At 45.7% G+C, this 20,328-nt stretch overlaps 1 protein-coding gene across 1 annotated transcript in view; it reads left to right on the top strand.

Annotated features, from left to right (window-relative positions):
- Positions 1-2,561: 2,561 nt before the first annotated feature.
- Positions 2,562-20,328, top strand: part of LOC123348422 (A.superbus venom factor 1-like) — a 33,492-nt gene continuing 15,725 nt past the window's right edge. Inside the window, exons 1-6 of the mRNA XM_044985949.1 lie at positions 2,562-2,577; positions 5,487-5,619; positions 7,042-7,201; positions 11,609-11,704; positions 15,741-15,891; positions 17,878-18,045. Coding sequence (XP_044841884.1) covers positions 2,562-2,577; positions 5,487-5,619; positions 7,042-7,201; positions 11,609-11,704; positions 15,741-15,891; positions 17,878-18,045 — 724 coding nt within the window. The remainder of the gene's footprint in view (positions 2,578-5,486; positions 5,620-7,041; positions 7,202-11,608; positions 11,705-15,740; positions 15,892-17,877; positions 18,046-20,328) is intronic.

The raw sequence follows: 20,328 nt of genomic DNA, 5'->3' as shown, positions 1-20,328 counted from the left end.
TATGCATTGGCTTTCACTAAGTAGATACACAACACAGTCAACAGTTTGTTGTTCTTCACTGATTACAGTAATCTAACAAAGTGTTATTTTTGCAGTATGTTTTTACCATAGGAAAAGCATTCTGTAAAACTGCAGCTTTCTCTATATTTCAATACATTGGTGATGCACAGTGTACAACTAGCACATTAACTCTTAAAAAACAGATTTCTTTAAAGAATTTTAATCACAATAATAAAGAACTGGATGGATATACAAAGAAAATCTATTTACTTTATTGCAGAACTAGAAAAGATTGAGTTGCTTACCAATTCTTAAATGTTTTGCAGTGGAAATATTCTCATTTCGGAAATCAGTTTAACATTTACATAAAAACCAACACTAGACCTGACATTGTCCCTATATTTGCAGTGTTTCTGAAATATGAGGAAAGGTGTCTTTTATCTGTTTTGAAGTTGAATTTCAAGTTAGGAATACTGCATTTAACAAGTAGCCCTAAAAGTTCAGAAATGAGGAAAATGTAGAGTTGCAGTCGACTAGAAAGTGTCTGAAAGTTTGGCTACATCTTACCAGATAAGCGAAAGTTGGCCCATCTGAGTCAGCCATGAGTCTGGAGTTAATTAGCCATTCTCTAAATTTGACTGAATGGCATGAAGAATAAATAGGAGAAGGAAAGATTTACGATTTTGTAGATATTTTTTCCCCAAACAGTTTGTTCTTTGTCCTCAGGGAATAGAAGAGCTCTGTTTGTACTTGGTAAAGAGCCACACAATGGGAATGAAATGCATACAACTGCAGAGGAATACAGCCTTCAATAGAAAATTCATCTTTTCATTTCTACTAAATGAGTGGAGTGCTGGATTGATGTTCACGTAAATAACCTGGTTAATGTTCAGAAAGCAAACATGTTCAATATTGTAAAAACAGGAAGAAAGTTAAGAAAAACATTTGAATGAGCATAATTATGAGTTTGGAAATTTTAAAACCCTTATTTGACTTATACTCTTTTTTTCCACATTGGAATTTCATTTTGTAAAACTGAAAATAAATTCCAAGTGGGATTCTAAAGAAAATTAAAAAGGATTTTCATTGATCTATTTCACTTCATGGCCCTAATTTTTTTTTAAGTTGACAACTATCTTGACCACAGTTAGCTTGCATACTTGGAAAAGTGCTTGCATAAAACAAGAATCCATCAATGACCTAAAGTTTTCTTTGCCATGTTTGCACAAAACTAATGGAGACGTATCTTTCAACAGTGATAATTAAACTGAAAACCTCCCTAAAATGTAAACTTAATTGGCTCATTTTGTAAATGGCAAGGTTATTCTGAGGTTGCACAGTTACTTGAGAAAGGGAAAGATATATATACGAACCATTTTATGAGTACAGGATTTAATAGTATATTTCAGAGACTATAACACTGTTTAAGCAAAACTCAGTTTTAAAAGCCCATTTGTATAGTTAAATTTAGAAATGGGGCAGGCTTCAGTTGCGTTATGAATGAAATTTCAGTATAAATACTTCAGATAACATTTGTGCATTTAAATAATAGACATTTGGAAAGACCACAATGGACACCCAAGTTGGTATACTGACACAGCAGCACACATGCACCTATATTCCAGATGGTTAGCTGCACACAAGACCCCAAAATCTATTGTTGCTAGGACTATTCTGCAGAATGTATGCATATGAACCTGCCAGAATTGGGGTAGCAAGTTCTGCCATATGCTTCTGATGCCAATAACAAAGTTTTCCAGCATATGCACCTACATACAGTGCAAACGACAACGTAGCTTGCAGTATTTAACATAGTGGGTTTTATCATGCATGACGACTTCTCAGCAGTAGCCTACAGAATTCTCCTAAATTCTAAAACTGAACTGAGTAATGTTGTGTGCAACTTTCAGAATATGATGCCTCCCAACTGGTTAACAAGGGATGTTTTCCTGGAGGAAAACATTAATTCAGAGTGTGTGGGAGTTCTCCTTAAAGGCATATTTTCTAACACTGAACAAAAATTCTGAGAATTCTAACTCTGGGAACAAATGTTAATGATATATTGTAAGTTAATCAATGAAGAGGTACAACTGGATTTAAGATACTCCTTGTGTTTGAAGTAAAGGTGCCAGAACCACTCAGCTTTGCAATTCTCTCACTCTTACCATTCCAGATACATTTTTAAACCATTCAGACTACTTCTGATCATGTTTTTGGAGTTATGTGAAAGCACCAGTTGTTTCTTGTGTATTCCTGGATTTGATCTAGGGCAAAATATTGAATAGAGGGGGGCTGTGTGAGGGAGCGATCTCCCTAACTATTGACACGTGTTAAAAGTTTCAAAATAAACATACTGGATGTGGGATCTGCAAAATGCTCTTGCGTATCTTACAAGAGAGATCACACTTCTCGTTCTGTGAAGTATGGCTGTCTGTGTAGCTCCTCTGATGGCTGTTTTTTGGGCAGTGACGCCACCGTATTACCATCTTCTTCAGCAAAACAACTCCACTGGAAGAAGCTATTATTTTTTTCTGGGGGGAAAGGATTTCTGATATGTCTGCATGCACGAGACAGAAAGTAAGTGGGATGGTAAGAAAGGATACGATCAAAATTTCCACTTTACCTGTGAGCACCTTCATATTTAGATGCTCCTGAATTTTCTCCAAATGGATAAGCCCAACCCTAGTTTTTATGCCTGCTATACTCAATCATCCATTTCCCCCTCAATAGGCAATGTTTACCTTACATACCACTTCATAGTCCCAGGTTAACTGACAATTCACAAGCCATGTGCCACATAAACCTAACACTACTAGTTACAGGTCATAATCTTATTTTTTAAAAAGAGAGATGCACAAGTGTGCTTTGGGATCAATGCATTGTGCACAAAATCCTATTATGAAAACCCTTCACTGTCACATTTTCACCTCTACTTGGAGCCAGTGTGCAAGTTTGCAGAATGGATGCGCTACCTGCTCCATAGTTTAGCTAGTATTTTATTTCCTTCTTGCACTGGGAGGGAAATTAATTTTTTGGGGGGTGAGATTACATTTAGTGATCTAGTCTACCTCCCTAAATTATTGATGGTTTGCCAATTATCATAGCAGCTAGATGCAGAAATACAGTAAAACAGAAAGGGATATGGCATAAAACAAAAATGTCTGTCCAATCTTGATGTGCGCCTATCATTCTATAGCATGGTATGAGAAGTCTGGAAACAGTCTTTACCTACAGCATGATATCCAGCTAGTAGACCAATTCAGGTCTAGGATGAAAAGTCAGACTGTTTGAAGGTTATTTCATACTAAATTAGCAGAGTGGAGAAGCTCAGTTTCTTTAATTGTGATACACAGGAAGAGTTTTAAACATTCACTAGTGATCAAATTTCCACTTCCATCTGGTCTATTGGATTCTGTTGGAGTGAAAAATATGAAGGAATAGTGCTAAATTCTGACCTCAGCCATGCACGCTCACTGATTTCAACGAGATCGCATAGGTATGACAAAGAGCAAAATGCAATGGATGGTGCCTAAGAAGGTCTGTTGAAAGTATTTACTCATATTGTTTGCACCCCTTTCTTCATGTGTATGTTTCCTTATTCACATGCAGCTAGTTTTGAACTCACCACAACCACACACAGTCTAAATTGTTGCAATGCAAACTGATTATAAGATGGACTTATAAGATTCTGCAAATGGCCATCCCTCCTTGTATAGTCAAAATCTGTTGGGGAGTTTTGTGGAGCCCTCCAGTGCTGTAACTTTAAAGTCTCAAGTACTTTGGTGTACTTTGGCAGCATTGCATGGGTTTTTTTAAAACAATGGTATCAAGACTTTGCAGAAAAGCAGCCAGAGCTGCTGGGGGGTTGGAGTGTTTGGGAAGTGGCTTTAGGCAGGGGAAGGCAGGTCAGGAGACAAGGAACATCCTAAGAAGTAGTGGAAAGAACATTATAGCCCATCACAGAGAAAGAAAGAAATGACCTAAGAGGAATAAAATGAAGCTCAGAGATGTGTTGGAATGGAGGAAAGAAATAAAGGAAGGTCACTGAAAACCATTAAGGAAGACAGAGAAAGAAGATTATTGGATTCACTGGGGGAAAGGAGGGAGGGATATTGGTAGCTTGACTAAACTGACTTGTTTTGTAGCCTAAGTTAGTACTGTCCAGCTGATGGCCCATGGGTCATAATCAGCCGCAAGATGATTTCACCTGGCCCACATCCCCTTCTCAAACTTAAAAATAATATTTATTGGTGTGGTGCACTGGAGTCTAGCACCCATGGGATACATGACCAAGGAGAAAAGCTTGAACACACAGGAAAACATATCTCGCTGTTAACAGCCCTTTATCAATTGCATTGAGACAGCAATACATCTCTTTTGTGAGTAGGTTCCTCAGTTTCAGTTTATGTTCAATAACTTCACATATACACATCAGACTATAGACGTGCATGTACATATGGACAATTTGTTCTGCAAATATATTGTTCATTTACAATCTTTCATTGGTGTAAAGATAGACAAATCTGGTTTAAGCAACAAGGAAAGTTAAATGCTGGCTTAAGCTATCGGAGAGCACATTTTGTCCAGAGGTTTTTGATTTAACCAGATATATAGTGAGATCCATCTCAAGAAGAGAAGGAAGTACAATTGTGATGGGCGTGACTGAACCAAAATCTTTTCATCGAATCATAGAATATCAGGGTTGGAAGGGACCTCAGGAGGTCATCTAGTCCAACCCCCATAATTTACTTAAATTATATCTTGTACAAATAAACTAAAATGTGTAGGGTTCCCCCCGTGAAGATAATTATTCTTTGTACTTTTGTAGCACTTACCAGTTAAGCAGTGAAAGTGTTCTGCAAACAGTATAGTATTAACCCTCATGCTACTCTGGTTTGATTATTCAGCATTATTATCCCCATATAATGAAAGGAAACTGAGGCACAGAGAAGTTAAGTGACCTGTCCACAGGCACATAGAAAGTCTGTGGAAAAGTCAGGAACAGAAACCAAGTCTCCTGACTTCTAGGATGTTACTTTAAGAACTAGATTAACATCTGGTCTCTAAAGATAACAACAATGAACAAAATACATGTTGAGATTTAATGACAAAATTTATTTTTAAAGAAGTCTTTTGAAAATCAGCTCTCAGTGACCCAGTCCTGACTCACAGCATCTTGCTCCAAACACTAACCCACCCTCCCCTCCTGGAGCCTGGCATAGAACCCAGGCATCCCGCCTCCCAGGTCCCCATACACTGTAATCACTTGGCCCCACTCCCACCCCGAAGGGAGGATTCATGCTGGTGAGGAACAGGGCAGTGCCCATACCAGTCGGCTTCCCCACCCGACAGCTTTCTGCCTTTGCTTCCCTTGAGTTGCTGTGTCCCTCCTGAGAGACACCTGCAGAAAACAGGGAGAGCCTCCCAACTCAGACAGCAGTGGCAGGGGTCACAGCTCTTACTTCATTTGCCTTATGCATGTAAAGTCCTCATTAGACGCTTGCCAGACATCACACAGCTCCTTCTTACTCTCCCTGTTTCAGGTTATACACAGCAGATGGTTTACAAAAAACCCGACTTCTCATACGCTGCTTACAAAGACCGGCCAGCAAGCACTTGGTGAGGACAGTGGGTTTTCTAATGCACCCTCTTGCTCAGTGTTAGCCTGACCCTACACATGTAATTTGTGAGCCAGAGCAAGTCAGTCTCCAGCCCAGAACCAGAGGGCAAAGGTTAACACACACAATGGGAAAAAAATACCCAATCCAACTCCCACAGATGGCAATGAAACGACGCCCAAAGATGAGACAGGCACCTGGAAGAATTTACAAAATCACCTAAGCAGAGAGGGGCTTAATTCCCTTTGAAAGTCAATGGGAGTTGGGTGCCTAACTCACTAAGGCACTTTGGAAAATCCTGCTAGGTGCCTATTTGCATCTTTAGGTGCCTAAATACATTGTAAATGTGGCCCCAGTGATTTCAGTGACAGTTCAGTGTGGGTGAGCAGATGGCTTGAGGGATTGGGAATGAATAAAGCGAAGATTTAGTCATGGGTATTTTTAGTAAAAGTCATGGACAGGCCACAGGCAATAAACAAAAATTCACAGCCTATGACCTGTCCATGACTTTTACCAGAAATACCCCATCAGGGTGTCACACCCCTGACTAATGCTTAGCTGCTCCTAGGGCACCACTGCTCTGGGGGTCCCCAGGGAGCTGCTGCTCTGGGGGGTCTCCTTGATGCTGCTACTCTGGATGTCCCTGGAGCGCTGGGGGATTCCCGGGGGCTGACAGCTGGCTCCTGCTCTGGCGGCAGGGTCTGACTGCATCCGGCTGCCCACTTTTCGAAGGCCCCTGGGACTGTGCTCCAATGGCCTCCGGGGCTGCTCCTAGGACCGCTGCTCCAGACCCTGCTCAGACTGCCCCCAGGGTGGCCCCTGGCACTGCTGCTGCTCAGGCGGTCCTCAGGGATGCCCCCAGAACTGATGCTCGGGCAGTCCCGGGGCCAGCCACACCAGCCACTGCAGCTGTGGAAGCCATGGAAAGTCACGGAATCCATGACTTCCACAACCTCCATGACAGACTTGCAGCCTTAGTAATGAACTCCAGGTCCTTTCCCTTTTAGGTGGCTAGTTTGTAACTGGCTCAGACTAATCGTTACCATTTTGACGGCTGTTCACTGGCTTGTGTGAAGATGAGTCTGATGACTCTCCGGTCCAGTTCCCAGCGGCCAGCTGCCCACAGCGGGCCCCCAACCCCACCATCCTGGTCATACCACTGCAGGCAGGGAGAGTTCAGCTGGCTCAAGTAGAGCCAGCTGTAATGGGGAGCAATGTCTGGATGCGCTTTCCCAGACAAGCGGTGACATTTTCCCTAGCTCCCGCTCACTCAGGTTACCATAAACTGGCCCACATGAACCTCACTCCATTTACTGCTGTGAAATGTCTCAACTCATACCTGAGTGCAGACGGTCCAGCTTTCACACTGAGGGCAATTCCAGGAAGGCAGGAGTGATCGTGATGTGATTGATTCTGCCATCAGGCTGACGGCGTATGTGGCGAAGGTCTTTGCCATGGCTAAGAAACTGGTGCCCATTGAAAACCAAGTTATCTGCGGGGCGGTGAAATGGCTGATCCTGGAAAAGCAGAATCTGGATGGAGTCTTCCAAGAAGATGCCCCCGTAATCCACAGAGAGATGGTTGTATGTGTTTCTTTTGACTTTTACACACCAATCACTACCCACCTCAATCATCACAGCAACTTGTTGGTTCATAATTCAAAGGGACGTCTTAATGGGCTACATCCCAAAGTCTGTGCTCACGCAGACTGATCTCCTCTTTCTCCCGGTGCAGTTACATGGGCAGCAGTGAATGGAGTTTCAGGCCCAATGGGCCAGAATGTATCTATTTAGTCCTTAGTGGACTTCCTGGAGTCTTTGTCACTTCTCCCTTGTTGGGGGTAAACATTCTGCTGGGGGTAGATCATTTTGGGTTTTGTTGTTGTTCGGGGTTTAGGTGTGAAGGGGGGGTCATTGTTGGAGCTAGGGGTGTTAGGGTTGGGATTTAGGGGTGCCAGGGTTTAGGGCATGTCAGTGTTAGGGTTTATTAGGTAAAAGGGGGTGTCAGTGTTGGGCTTTTGGGGATGTCAGTGTCAGGCTTTTGGGGGTGTCAGTGTTAGCGTTTAGGGTAGAAGGGGTTGTCAGAGGCAAGGTTTGGGGGTTTCAGTGTCAGGGTTTAAGGTGTAGAAGGGGGTGTAGGTGTCTGGATTTAGGGGCCCTGAGTGTGAGGTTTTTGGGGTGTTAGTAGTGGGGTTTAGGGTTTGAAGTGTTAGGGTTTAGCGATTGAAGGGGTGTCAGGGTTTAGCAGAGGTGCTGGAACTAGGGGTGCACAGGGTGCTGCAACAGCCCCTGGCTTGAAGTGGTTTCCATTACATACAGTAGGGGTGGCCAACCGGCAGCTCCAGAACTGCATGTGGCTCAAAAGAAAATATGCGACTTCTTCCAGGAGTGAACTGTGGGGGAAAAAATGGTGGGTGCTCAGCACCCACCGGCAGCCCTATTAGTCCCTCCCCCCTCCCCCCTGTCGGCGCCCCCCCCATCAGCGCCTGCCCCTCCCACCTGCCCACCCGCCGCCACGATCAGCTTTTTCACAATGTTGTGGCTCTGGGAGGGAGGAGGAGGAGCGAGGAGTGCCCATCCCCCATCCCTCCCCCCACCCCTCCTGCTGCGATCAGCTGTTTCACTGCATTGAGGTGGCTTGGGGGAGGTAGGGGGGCTGGGTGCTGCATCCTCGCTCCTCCCCCTCCCTTCCTGAGCCTCCTGAGCGAGAAGCAGCTGATCGCAGCAGGAAGCGCTGGGGGAGGGAGGAGCGAGGACCCAGTGCACAGCCTCCCCCCACAGTCCTCTTGCCTGCTGCCCCTGTTTCGCACCAGGAGGCTCTGGGAGGGAGAGGGGGAGGAGCAAGGACATGGCTCACTGGGGGAGGAGGTGGAATGGGGCAGGAAGAGGCGGAGGTGGGGCAGGGTGGGGGTGGGGACTTGATGAAAGGGGTGGAGTGGGAGGCGGAGCCTGGGTCAGAACCAGGTGTCCAGCAACCCCTGGTCAGAGCCTGGTCTCCTTCAATAAAGTGCACAGTGACTGCTGGTGTGGAAATTTGTAATCAAAATTTTTCTTACACCATCTAACAATGGAAGGCAAGTGCAAATGGAAAAGAAAATACACAGATGAAAATCAATGCTTCCAACAGGAGTGGGAGCAGAAGTACTTTTTCGTTGAACGTAATGGTAAGGCCATGTATCTTCTTTGCCAGACGTGCGTCTCTCAGTTCAAATCTTCAAACTTGCAGAATCATTTCGCTTCTAGCCATGTACATATGGATCAAGAATTCCCACAAGGTTCTGAAAACTGAACATTTTGAAAAAACAAACAGATGTAGAAGCCCGGTTCTTCATTGGATTTGCCAACCGATCACGGACTGTAACGTTAGCCTTCTATTATGTGGCCTGGCATGTAGCCCATGCAAAAAAGCCCTACTCTGAAGGCGAGTTTATAAAAATGTGCCTCACTGATGTGATTTCAATCCTGTCATCAGAGAACGAGAATCTACAGAAGAGAATTTCTAGCCTGCAGCTTTCATGCCACACAACAGAACGCAGAATCTCCAATCTGAACAGAGACATCGAATCACAACTGCACTTGCAACTTCAGCAGTGTGAGTGTTTGAGCATCGCTTTCGATGAGTCGTGCGATGTACAGGATAAACCTCAATTATCAATATTTGTCCAGATTGTGTTTGACGACTGTGTTGTAAAGGAAGAACTCCTGGATATCGTCCCACTAAAGGACAGAACTCGTGGATGAGATCTAAAGGAGTCACTGATGTTGTTGGCTGCGAAACACCACTTCCCTTTACAGAAGCTCACTGCCATTTCAACCGATGGGGCTCAGTCCATGTGGGGATCTGTGAATGGATTAATAGGGCTTTGTAAGTCTGATGAGAGCTTTCCTGAATTTTGGATATTTCACTGTATTATTCATCGGGAGCAACTGGTATGTAAAAATCTCAAATTTGATCACGCCATGAAACCAGTCTTGCACATTGTGAATTTCATTTGCTCAAATGCATTCAATCACAAACAATTTCAAAATCTAATCGAAGAACTGGATGAAGACTACTTCCCTGCCAATTTGTCTTTTCACGCGCAGTTCGATGGCTCTCAAGAGATAAAGTTATTTCCCGTTTTTTCGAGCTCTTGGGAACCAGTAAAATTGTTTATGGAGGAGAAGCAAAGAATACACCCTGAGCTTACAGATCCTGGGTGGATTCTAGACTTGGCATTTCTTGCAGACATGCTGCTGCATTTGGATAAACTAAACATGGACTTAGAAGGAAAATTCCAGTTGCTGTCTCGTCTAGTGCAAAGTGTATTTGCGTTCATGAACAAACTGCAGTTGTTTCACAGACAACTGCTTGAGGGAGAGCTGACACACTTTCACAATGTCACAACTTCCAGGCAGATCAAAAGCAGGTGCAGCAGAACCCCTAAAACGGAGCACAACTAGAAATGCGAGCATGATTAAAGACCTTAAGGACAGTTTTGAGGAAAGATTCCAAGATTTGCAGCAGAAAAGACCACAAATCAGTTTTGTGATTGACCCTTGTAGTGCTAAAGCCGATTGTCTGAAGCCCCCTTTAGTTACTGGCAAAGCAACATCCCAGATGGAAATAATAGAACTTTTGGAAGATGACAGATTGAAATCTGTTCAGAAGACAGAGGGGACCCTCACTTTCTGGAAACCTGTACCAGAGGATAAATACCCCAACATCAGTGGTGCAGCTCTAAAATTAATCTCAGTGTTTGCCTCGACCGATCTTTGTGAGTCTCTTTTCTCAACACTCAAACACGTGAAATCCAAGCACCAATCTGTTTTGACAGACAGCCACTTAAGAGAATTCTGCGTGTGAACACAACTGAACACAAACCAGACTTCAAGGGAATTGTTGAAAGCAAAGAGTGCCAGAAGTCCCACTAAGTAAAACGTTAAGACAAGTTATTGTTATTATCATTAACTATATATTATAAATGCATAATAAATATACATTATCAAATTATATGATTGTGTGTGCATATATATATATATATATATATATATATATATACACGTGCGTATACATAGACATATATAATCATTACATAATACTGTGGCTCTTTGGCAATGTACATTGGTAAATTCTGGCTCCTTCTCAGGCTCAGGTTGGCCACCCCGATATACAGGGTTACAGTTTGGTTCAATGGCTCTCAGCGCTCCACTATAAACATTATTCCAGCACCCTTGGGGTTTAGGGCCGTTGGGGTTTAGGGCTGTCATTATCTAGGTTTAAGGGGTCTCCGTGTTAGGGGTCTCAGTATTAGGGTTTAGGGTAGAAGGGAGTGTCCATGTCAGGGTTTAGGGGGTGTCCGTGTCTGGGTTTATTAGATAGAAGGGAGTGGGGTTAGTGCTGCGAGTGTTGTTCTGGTGGTGGAAAGACATCTCCAAAGGGGATCGTTTTGCAGTGTTTACTAAAAATGCTTAGGCTCTGATCTCCCCAAGCACTGGTTCCCCAGCCAGCTCCCCTTGACTTAGAATGCCTTGTCTTCGCCTCTCATGTGCTTCATCCTGGGCTTAGTGATTTGCATTGCCCCAGAGGTGTGCAGCTTTCTTGGTGCTTCACAGGACAAACTTTGGTCTTTGATGTCACTGGGGCTTGATCCATTAATACACGGGAAGCTGCCTGGGAGCTAGTGACGGGACCTGAGCACCCGCCTGGTGAGCTAAATTGTCTCAAGCTGGTTTAATACGAAGCATCTCTATTGACTTGGATGGAGTTCCTCCACATTGACAAAGGAGTAACTGAGATCAGAACCTGGCCCATTGCATGACAGGTGTCTGTTAGCCAAAGGGAGGTTCAGCGATAGGTCTGGCCATGACTGAGAGTCCATTCTTGGGTAGCTTTCTAGGAAGCATGTGTTCTGCTATAATTTCCTATGCTGAGGGCCTGGGATTAATTCTTTCTTTTCATGGTACTCGGGAGACTTTCTTATCCCAAATCTGTCCTTTGCTCCCCTTCAGGGAGGGTACAAGGGTACTGAGCCTGATGTCTCTTTAACGGCTTTTGTGCTGATTGCATTGGAAGAGGCCAAGGACATCTGCAAGGATCAAGTCAACGTGAGTATCTCTGCACCATAGAGTCACTTCTACGTTCATACCCAGGTTTTCCCATCTTTCCATCCCCTATCAACCATGCCCTGTGGCGCGTGGAATTTGCTGGGCCAGGAGTTAGTGGGTGGCCAGATAGTCTTCTCTTCCTTGCACACCTGTTGAGGAGCTCAGGTCTCGAATGCCTGAGACGCAGCCTTCGGAGTCCTCCAACAATCTTGCAAGAGTCTGCCAGGAAAACGAGAGAAGCTGGGCTTGGATATTTATCAGATAAAAAAACCAAGCAGAAAAAAATGATTTAAAATAACATAGAGACCATCTTCAAAAGAAGCAATGAGTCCTTATTTGGGTTTGGCTTTATGCTATGGTTTCACGGCCTCTCCATCTACAAAAGGAGAGAATATTAGAATACAAGGCTTTCAGAATTACAAGCTGGGTGGGTTTAAGTTTCCTGTTATTATTATAATTATTATTTATATTGAGGTAACCCCTTGGAGCAGCAGTCCATGACCAGAGATCCCGTTGTGCCAGGTGCTGTACAAACACAGAACCAGAAGACAGTCTCTGCTCCAGAAAGTTTGCTATCTAAGCATGCAGGAATCTTAAGGGGAACTAGACGGGTCACGGGATTAGTTACAGGACATTGATTTACTTATTTAGATTTAAAATAATTTTTAAAAGATGCATATGCAATGCTCTAGCACAGGGTGGGCAAACTACGGCCCACGTCTGGTCTATCAGTTCTTTTAATCTGGCCCTCGAACTCCTGCTGGGGAATGAGGTCAGGGTCTGCTCCGCGTGGCTCCCGGAAGCAGCAGCATGTCCCCCTTCTTGTTCCTACATGTAGGGGCAGCCAGGAACTCCGCATGCTGCCCCCACTCCAAGCACCACGCCCGCAGCTCCCATTGGCCAGGGAGTGCAGCCAATAGGAGCTGCAGGGGCAATGCCTGTGGATGGGACAGCACACAGAGCTGCCTGGCAGGCACTGCGCTTCCATGTAGGAGCCAGAGTGGGGACATGCCACTGCTTCCGGGAGCCACACCTGCAGACGGGGAAGCGCACAGAGCCACCTCGCTGTGCCTCTGCGTAGGAGCCAGAGAGGGGACATGCTGCTGCTTCCAGGAGCTGCTTGAGGTTAGCACTGCTCGGAGCCTGCATCCCTGTCCCCCTCCCGGGACCCAGCCCCCTGCCCCAGCCCTAATCCCCCTCCTGCCCTCCAAACCCCTCGATCCCAGCCCAGAGCATCATCCTACTCCCCAAACCCCTCATCCCGAGCTCCATCCTAGAGCCCTCAACCCTCCCTCCCCACAGTACCCCAACCCCAGCCCAGAGCCTCCTGTACCCTGAACTTCTCATTTCTGGGCCCACCCCAGAGCCCAAACCCCCAGCCGGAGCCCTTACCCCATCCCACACCCCAACTCTCAATTTAGTGAGCATTCATATTCCATACCCAGATGTGGCCCTCAGGCCAAAAAGTTTGCCCATCCCAGCTCTAGCACCCTGCCATGTCATTAACCACACAGTTATATCCCCCAGGGTTAAAGTGATCATTTCAGTAGGAACTCAGCTGACCAGACAGCAACAGAACCTCCTTTTTACCCCCTCATCTTTAGGAGAAGCAAACCCTCAGCCTTTTCCAATAACCCTATCAAAGAGGTGTCTTTTGCAGCATGCTCAGGTCACCACATTTGAGCTATTTCAGGCTAAGCTGGGGAACAACTTCCAGAGTTTTGGAGCCCTTGTAGAGAACAGCCTGGCAGCTGTTCCCTCTCTTTTATAGTGCGGGGGAGCCAGCTAACTGCAGCTGTAGCAGTACGGCATGAGGAGAGAGGCAGGCATCTGTAGGATGAAGACAGTGTGGCCTAGTGGATAGTGCACTGGCCTAGGCTTCAGGAGACTTGAGTTCTCATCCCACACCTGCTGGGAGACCTCAGGCAAATAACTTTCCTGCTCTGTACCTCAGTTTCCCTTTCTGTAATATGGGGTTAATAAGACTGACCTCCTTTATAAAGAGCTTGGAGATCTGCTGAGAAGTGTTATATAGGAGCTTGGTATTATTAGATCCTAGGACCTGGTGAAACTGGGACAGGGAGACGACACTATCCTCTCATCTCGCAGAGACTTGCTCGGCCACTACTGTTCATGAGGCTAAAGAGAGGACATCCTCCTCCAGAATTGCCTCCATCTTTCTTCTTCAGGCTTGCCAGTCCTACCTTTGCTCCATATGCGCTTTGTCCTCCTGTCCACTGTCTGTCCACTATTTTCTTGGCCATCCTCTTGTTTTCCACCTGTAAACGTGACTCTCAAATGCCTCCCTAACAGGATTCCCTTCACAAGCGCTGACTTTTATTTTTCCCAGTGGGTGCTCCCCCTTCGCTCCGCCCTGAGGCCCCATCCCCACTTCACCCCTTCCCCGCTCTTGCTCCACCTCTTCCTGCCCCCGCTCCTCCCCCTCCCTGCCAGCCCGCCGCTCCCTCTTCTCTGTCCCCTCTCCCGAGAGCTTCCGGCCAGCCGCTTGCTGAAGTGGCCAGCCCCTAGGAACCTGCTAAACAGCTGATCGGTGGCCAGCTGGGGCGGAACCACTGTGGCTGGTGGGGGCTGAGCGCCCCCTATTGTTTTCCATGGGTGCTTGAGCTGCAGAGCACCTATGGAGTCGGAACCTGTGATTCTCGACATCCCTTCTTTGTACGTGCCCACCACATCATCTCATCCTCCTCTCTTGCAGCTTCTGTCTGATACCACAGACCAGGGCCAGATTTAGGGGCAGGCAATCCAGGCAACCGCCTCGGGTGCTGGGCTGGGAGGTGGGGGAGGGACGATGGGCTCAGGGTGCTGTTTTTGTTGTTAGAGACAAAAGGGAAAATCGAATGTTTGAAGTAAAATGTTTCCGGTATTCCGTATGTGGATTCATTTCTCACTAACCTCCTAGAACGTTCTGGACCTATAAGCTTTGTTTCTATAAGCTTAGAGGAAACAAATGTTTTTTTATTTGCTTATATATGGTATGAATAAATGCAGATTTACAGCTCCTAGTGTGCAAATTTATCATTTTATACGACCGGGATAAATTATTATGCATGTGAATCGTGCATCAAAGTCGTGAAATGGGCTAGAAATGCAATAGAAAATAAGGTATTCAAAAATTTAACAAATAGAGGAGGGGGGCGGAACACCAAAGACGCTCTAGGGTGCCATTTGGGCTAGGGTTGGCCCTGCCACAGACTTTGGTCTCACTCCTGATGACATTCTGCATGTGACTCACAGACTCATAGAATATCAGTGTTGGAAGGGACCTCAGAAAGTATCTAGTCCAACCCCCTGCTCAAAGCAGGACCAATTCCCAACTAAATCATCCCAGCCAGGGCTTTGTCAAGCCTGACCTTAAAAACCTCTAAGGAAGGAGATTCCACCACCTCCCTAGGTAACCCATTCCAGTGCTTCACCACCCTCCTAGTGAAAACGTTTTTCTTAATATCCAACCTAAATCTGCCCCACTGCAACTTGAGACCATTATTCCTTGTTCTGTCATCTGGTACCACCAAGAACAGTCTAGATCTGTCCTCTTTGGAACCGCCTTTTAGGTAGTTGAAAGCAGCTATCAAATCCCCCCTCATTCTTCTCTTCTGCAGACTAAACAATCCCAGTTCCCTCAGCCTCTCCAGAAATGTCCTCATTCGCCGCCTTCAAATATCTCACTTCCATGCTTTCCTACCTCCTCCATCTTTCACCAGCACAAAATTCACTGTGAAATTAAATAAAGCTGGAAGCCACATAAATTTGTAATGTCTTAATGTAACCCACACACCTCCTGGGTGTGGTGTTCTGTCCCATCTAGTAGCACTGAGACCCCTTAGAGAGAGATTAATGAGTCTGCTCTAGAACCTTATGACTTTTAGTTCATGCAGTAGAGGCTCATGCATGTAGCTCCACAGGTCCCATTCCACCCTCCGACCACCAGAGTCTGTCAGTGTTACATTAACACCACCCGAAACCTCAGCCTAACCCACGAGTTTGATTTTCTTTTGTTTTCTTTGTCACCTCATAGAGTTTTGAAAGCAGCATCTCCAAAGCCACTGACTACTTAGCCCAAAGGTACCAGTCTCTAGTCAGACCTTACACTGTGGCTCTTGCATCCTATGCCTTAGCCATGGTAGGGAAACTGAACACCGAGAAGACACTCATGAGAGCTTCAACAGGTAAATCAGGGCATCTAATCAAGTACTGAAAAGATGTGGCCAAGTCAGGATGGAGTTCAGGGAAGAGAAGAAAAGGAGGTTGGAGAGGGATTAACTAATGAGGAATGAATAACAGGCATAGACTTGTTCCTTTTGGCCAGATTTGAGCTTTTAGAGTCTGTCTGAGCAAAAATCACATTGGGGAAGAAAGCTACTAGACAGAGCGTCCCCTGGGATAGTCCTTGGGATGTGCTATAGACCGCCAGGATCCGACTTGGATATGGATAGAGACCCCTTTAATGTTTTTAATGAAGTAAATACTAATGGGAATTGTGTGATCATGGGAGAATTTAACTTCCCAGATATAGACTGGAGGACAAGTGCTAGTAATAATAATAGGGCTCAGATTTTCCTGGATACGATAGCTGATGGATTCCTTCAAGTAGTTGCTGAACCAACAAGAGGGGATGCCATTTTAGATTTGGTTTTGGTGAGTAGTGAGGACCTCATAGAAGAAATGGTTGTAGGGGACAACCTTGGTTCGAGTGATCATGAGCTCATTCAGTACAAACTAAATGGAAGGATAAACAAAAGTAGATCTGTGACTAGGGTTTATGATTTCAAAAGGGCTAACTTAAAAAATTAAGGAAATTAGTTAGGGAAGTGGATTGGACTGAAGAACTTGTGGATCTAAAGGTGGAGGAGGCCAGGATTTACTTCAAGTCAAGGTTGCAGAAACTATCAGAAGCCTGCATCCCAAGAAAGGGGAAAAAACTCATAGGCAGGAGTTGTAGACCAAGCTGGATGAGCAAGCATCTCAGAGAGGTGATTAAGAAAAAGCAGAAAGCCTATACGGAGTGGAAGGTGGGAGGGATCAGCAAGGAAAGCTACTTTATTGAGGTCAGAACAGGTAGGGATAAAGTGAGAAAGGCCAAAAGCCATGTAGAGTTGGACCTTGCAAAGGGAATTAAAACCAATAGTAAAAGGTTCTATAGCCATATAAATAAGAAGAAAACAAAGAAAGAAGAAGTGGGACCACTAAACACTGAGGATGGAGTGGAGGTTAAGGATAATCTAGGCATGGCCCAATATCTAAGCAAATACTTTGCTTCAGTCTTTAATGAGGCTAATCAGGAGCTTAGGGATAATGGTAGGATGACAAATGAGGAAAAATGAGGATATGGAGGTAGATATTCCCACAGCCAAACTTGAACAGCTTAATGGGACTAAATCGCGGGGCCCAGATAATCTTCATCCAAGAATATTAAAGGAACTGGCACATGAAATTGCAAGCCCATTAGCAAGAATTTTTAATGAATCTGTAAACTCAGGGGTTGTACCGTATGACTGGAGAATTGCTAAGGTAGTTCCTATTTTTAAGAAAGGATTAAAAAAAGTGATCTTTCAGACTCAGTGGAAGGAGCAATCAAGACTCTTTCTGTAGTAGATACAGCTAAAAACAATGTAGGGACTGCCCAAGGCACACAGCAGGTCAAGAGCTAAGGCATGTGGGCTGAGGGGTTTCCCTAATTGCAAACATAGGGGCTAATATGTTGGTTTTGCACCCTGTGCGTTAGAGGCAGAAACCAGCTGAAAGCCTGGAGAAGTGTTATGAAACAAGCAGAGAGACATTGCTTGTTAGGCCTAGAACTCACTTCAGGGGCAGACTTGGGGATTTCTCAGCAAAGAAGTTGCATGCTGTTGGGTTCTCTTATGCTCAGGGAAGTGGGACTTTCTGTGCATTTTTGTAAGCAATCCAGTTTACACCAGAGAAAAGACCTGAGGCCTATCACCAATTCCTCATCCTAATTGAAAAAATCCTCCAAGGCCCCACATATTGGGTAGCTGCTCATCCCGAAAGGGGCAACAATCAGTTCGACTTACTGATCCTCCATGCGGAAAGTTGGGGAAGGAGTCAGGTGATGGTATGGTCCAGTCAGGTTTGATCAGAATGAGTGGATGTCCTTGGGAAAAGTCCTTTAGCTCGCTTTCTTTGATGCTGCCTAGATGGAAATCGCTGGGAAGAGCCAAACGCCCGCACCTTCAAAATTGAGGGCACCTCGTACGCCTTGCTGGCCTTGCTGAAAATGAAGAAGTATGAGTTGACTGGTCCCATAGTCAGATGGCTGAGAGAGCAGAACTACTATGGAGGAGGATATGGATCTACCCAAGTGAGTATGATCCTTATAGTCCCGGGTATCCTTCCAAAACTGTGTTTTGTGGGCAGGTCTCCCATCGGAAGGGATGGGATTCCGATCACTTGAGTCATTGTAGAAAGCCCTGGAGAATGCCCAGTAGAGAACAGTCCTGCATTGCCTGGGAGATGGGCAATGTGACCTATCAGGTCTTTGCCATTGTTAACCTAAGGCAGAGACCAGCACAGGAGCATGACTGAATCTTCTCACTAGAGGCTGCATCCTGCCAAGGTAATGGGTGTGATCACACGCTTCTCTTTAAGACATCAAGTTGTCCCGGGGAGTGATTGGGCCTTCTCTTCCCATGGGCAGAAACTCACACGCATCTGGACTCATTCTGGCATTTGTTTGGTTTTTGGCCATTGGTCTGGAGACAGGCTACCAGGCGTGTACGACCAATGGTCTGAGTCCATATGACAAAGCCATGGTGGATCATGACTAATCTGAATCAATTTGGGTTTTATCCATCTCTGAGTAGAACTGTAAACATTATTTTTGGATTTTTTTTAAACTGCTTATACAAGGCACTGGAGAGGATAAAATCCCTTCTGGTAGTGACAGCTAAATAAAGATCACTATGGAGTGTCCTCAGATATCCCTCCCTTCCCTGGAGTACGGGGGCCGCTAGGAACTATAGGGTCTGTCTGTGTCCAGCGGCCTCAGAAGAGAAGCCCCTTTACATTCCTTATTACTGAGTCTTGTATTTTCTCTACTTAAATGGATGCTATAAGTTCGGGTGGGAGTGGTCTATATTTCTGGAGTCACAGGCCATGTGTTCTATCCCTAACAGTGTACTGTGTGTGGCATAGATGTCTCTATATATGTAACCTACACACCTCCTGGGTGTGGTGCCTGGCCCTTCCAGTGACACCGAGACCACTTAGAGAGAGAGATTAACGTGTCTGCTACAGCCTTAGCTAAGGGACACAGGGCTTTTAGGTTATGCAATAGAGGCTCATACATTTAGCAAGAAGCCCTGTGTTCGAGTCCTGGACAAGCCCCCGCCTTGTAATACCGATAGACACTGGTCGTCGGTGGGCAGGATCAAACTTGGGACCTCTGGAGCTAAATGCATGAGCCTCTCTTGTATGAGCTAAAAGCCACAGGGCTAAGGCTGTATCACACTCATTAATCTCTCTCTCTAAGTGGTCTTGGTTCCACTAGAGGGGACAGAGCACCACACCCTGTGGAGGTGTGTGGGTTACATATACATAGAAGGAGCCACTATCTTGTTGCACTGTGTCCAGCTGACAGTTGGCCCTTGTTAATAGCTGGGGTGATGGGAGGCTAATTGACCATGCACAATATATTTATTGACCGTGGGTTCTATTCCTGGCTTGGCCACTGGCTTCCTGAGTGACCCTGGGAAAGTTACTTCCCTGCCCTGTGCCTCCGTTTCCTCATCTGCAAAATGTGTATAAAGATCTTGTACTGCTTTGTAAAGTGTTTGGAGATCTCCTGATGAAACACACTACAGAGGAGCCAGGTAATATTATTATATAACCCTTTGCCTGCGTGACACCCAGTGGAACCCTGGTGTTCTTCTTTGAGTGCTTGTTCATGTCAATTCCAATCAGGGGTATGTGCGCGCACGTGCACGTTGGCTGGAAGATTTTTCCCTTAGCAGCATCCATCGGGTCAGCCTGGGCACCCCCTGGAGTCATGCCCTCATGGCTCCTAATATATAGCCCTGCCGACCCGCCACCCCTTCAGTTCCTTCTTACCGCCAGTGACAGTGGCTGGAACTTCCCTTAGCTCTTGCTCAGCAAGTTTCTTCTCTATTCCATTGTATATAGTTAGTTCTTAGCGTTGTTTGAGTTAACAGTTTAATATAGTATGGTGTTTATTGGGGTTTCCCCCCACTCCGGCCCCGGCGCCATAATATGCCACGGTCCCCGGGTTTCAAGAAGTGTGTGGCCTGCACCAAGCGCATGCCGAAAAGTGACCCGCACTCATCGTGTCTACGGTGCCTGGGGGAGACCCATCAGAAAGATTGCTGTAATATCTGCCGCGAGTTCCGTCAGAGAACAGTTAAAGAAAGGGAACAATGGCTCAAGGTGATCTTCATGGAGGCAGCCCTACGCCCCCACTCTGACCCGGGCTCGAGAGATCCGACCCCTATTGTGTCATCCTCAACGCGGAGCATCCCAGCGCCGTCGGCGAGTTCGGCACTAAGGAAGGACTCCTCCAGGGACGTTCAGCACTGCCATGGCTCCTCACGGAGCCCGTCTGACAGTATGCACCACCTCCACTCACCGGTGTC

The sequence above is a fragment of the Mauremys mutica genome, chromosome 13 (assembly GCF_020497125.1).
Source record: "Mauremys mutica isolate MM-2020 ecotype Southern chromosome 13, ASM2049712v1, whole genome shotgun sequence".
In the NCBI taxonomy this organism is placed as follows: domain Eukaryota; kingdom Metazoa; phylum Chordata; order Testudines; family Geoemydidae; genus Mauremys; species Mauremys mutica.
This window is presented reverse-complemented; position numbering and strand designations above follow the sequence as displayed.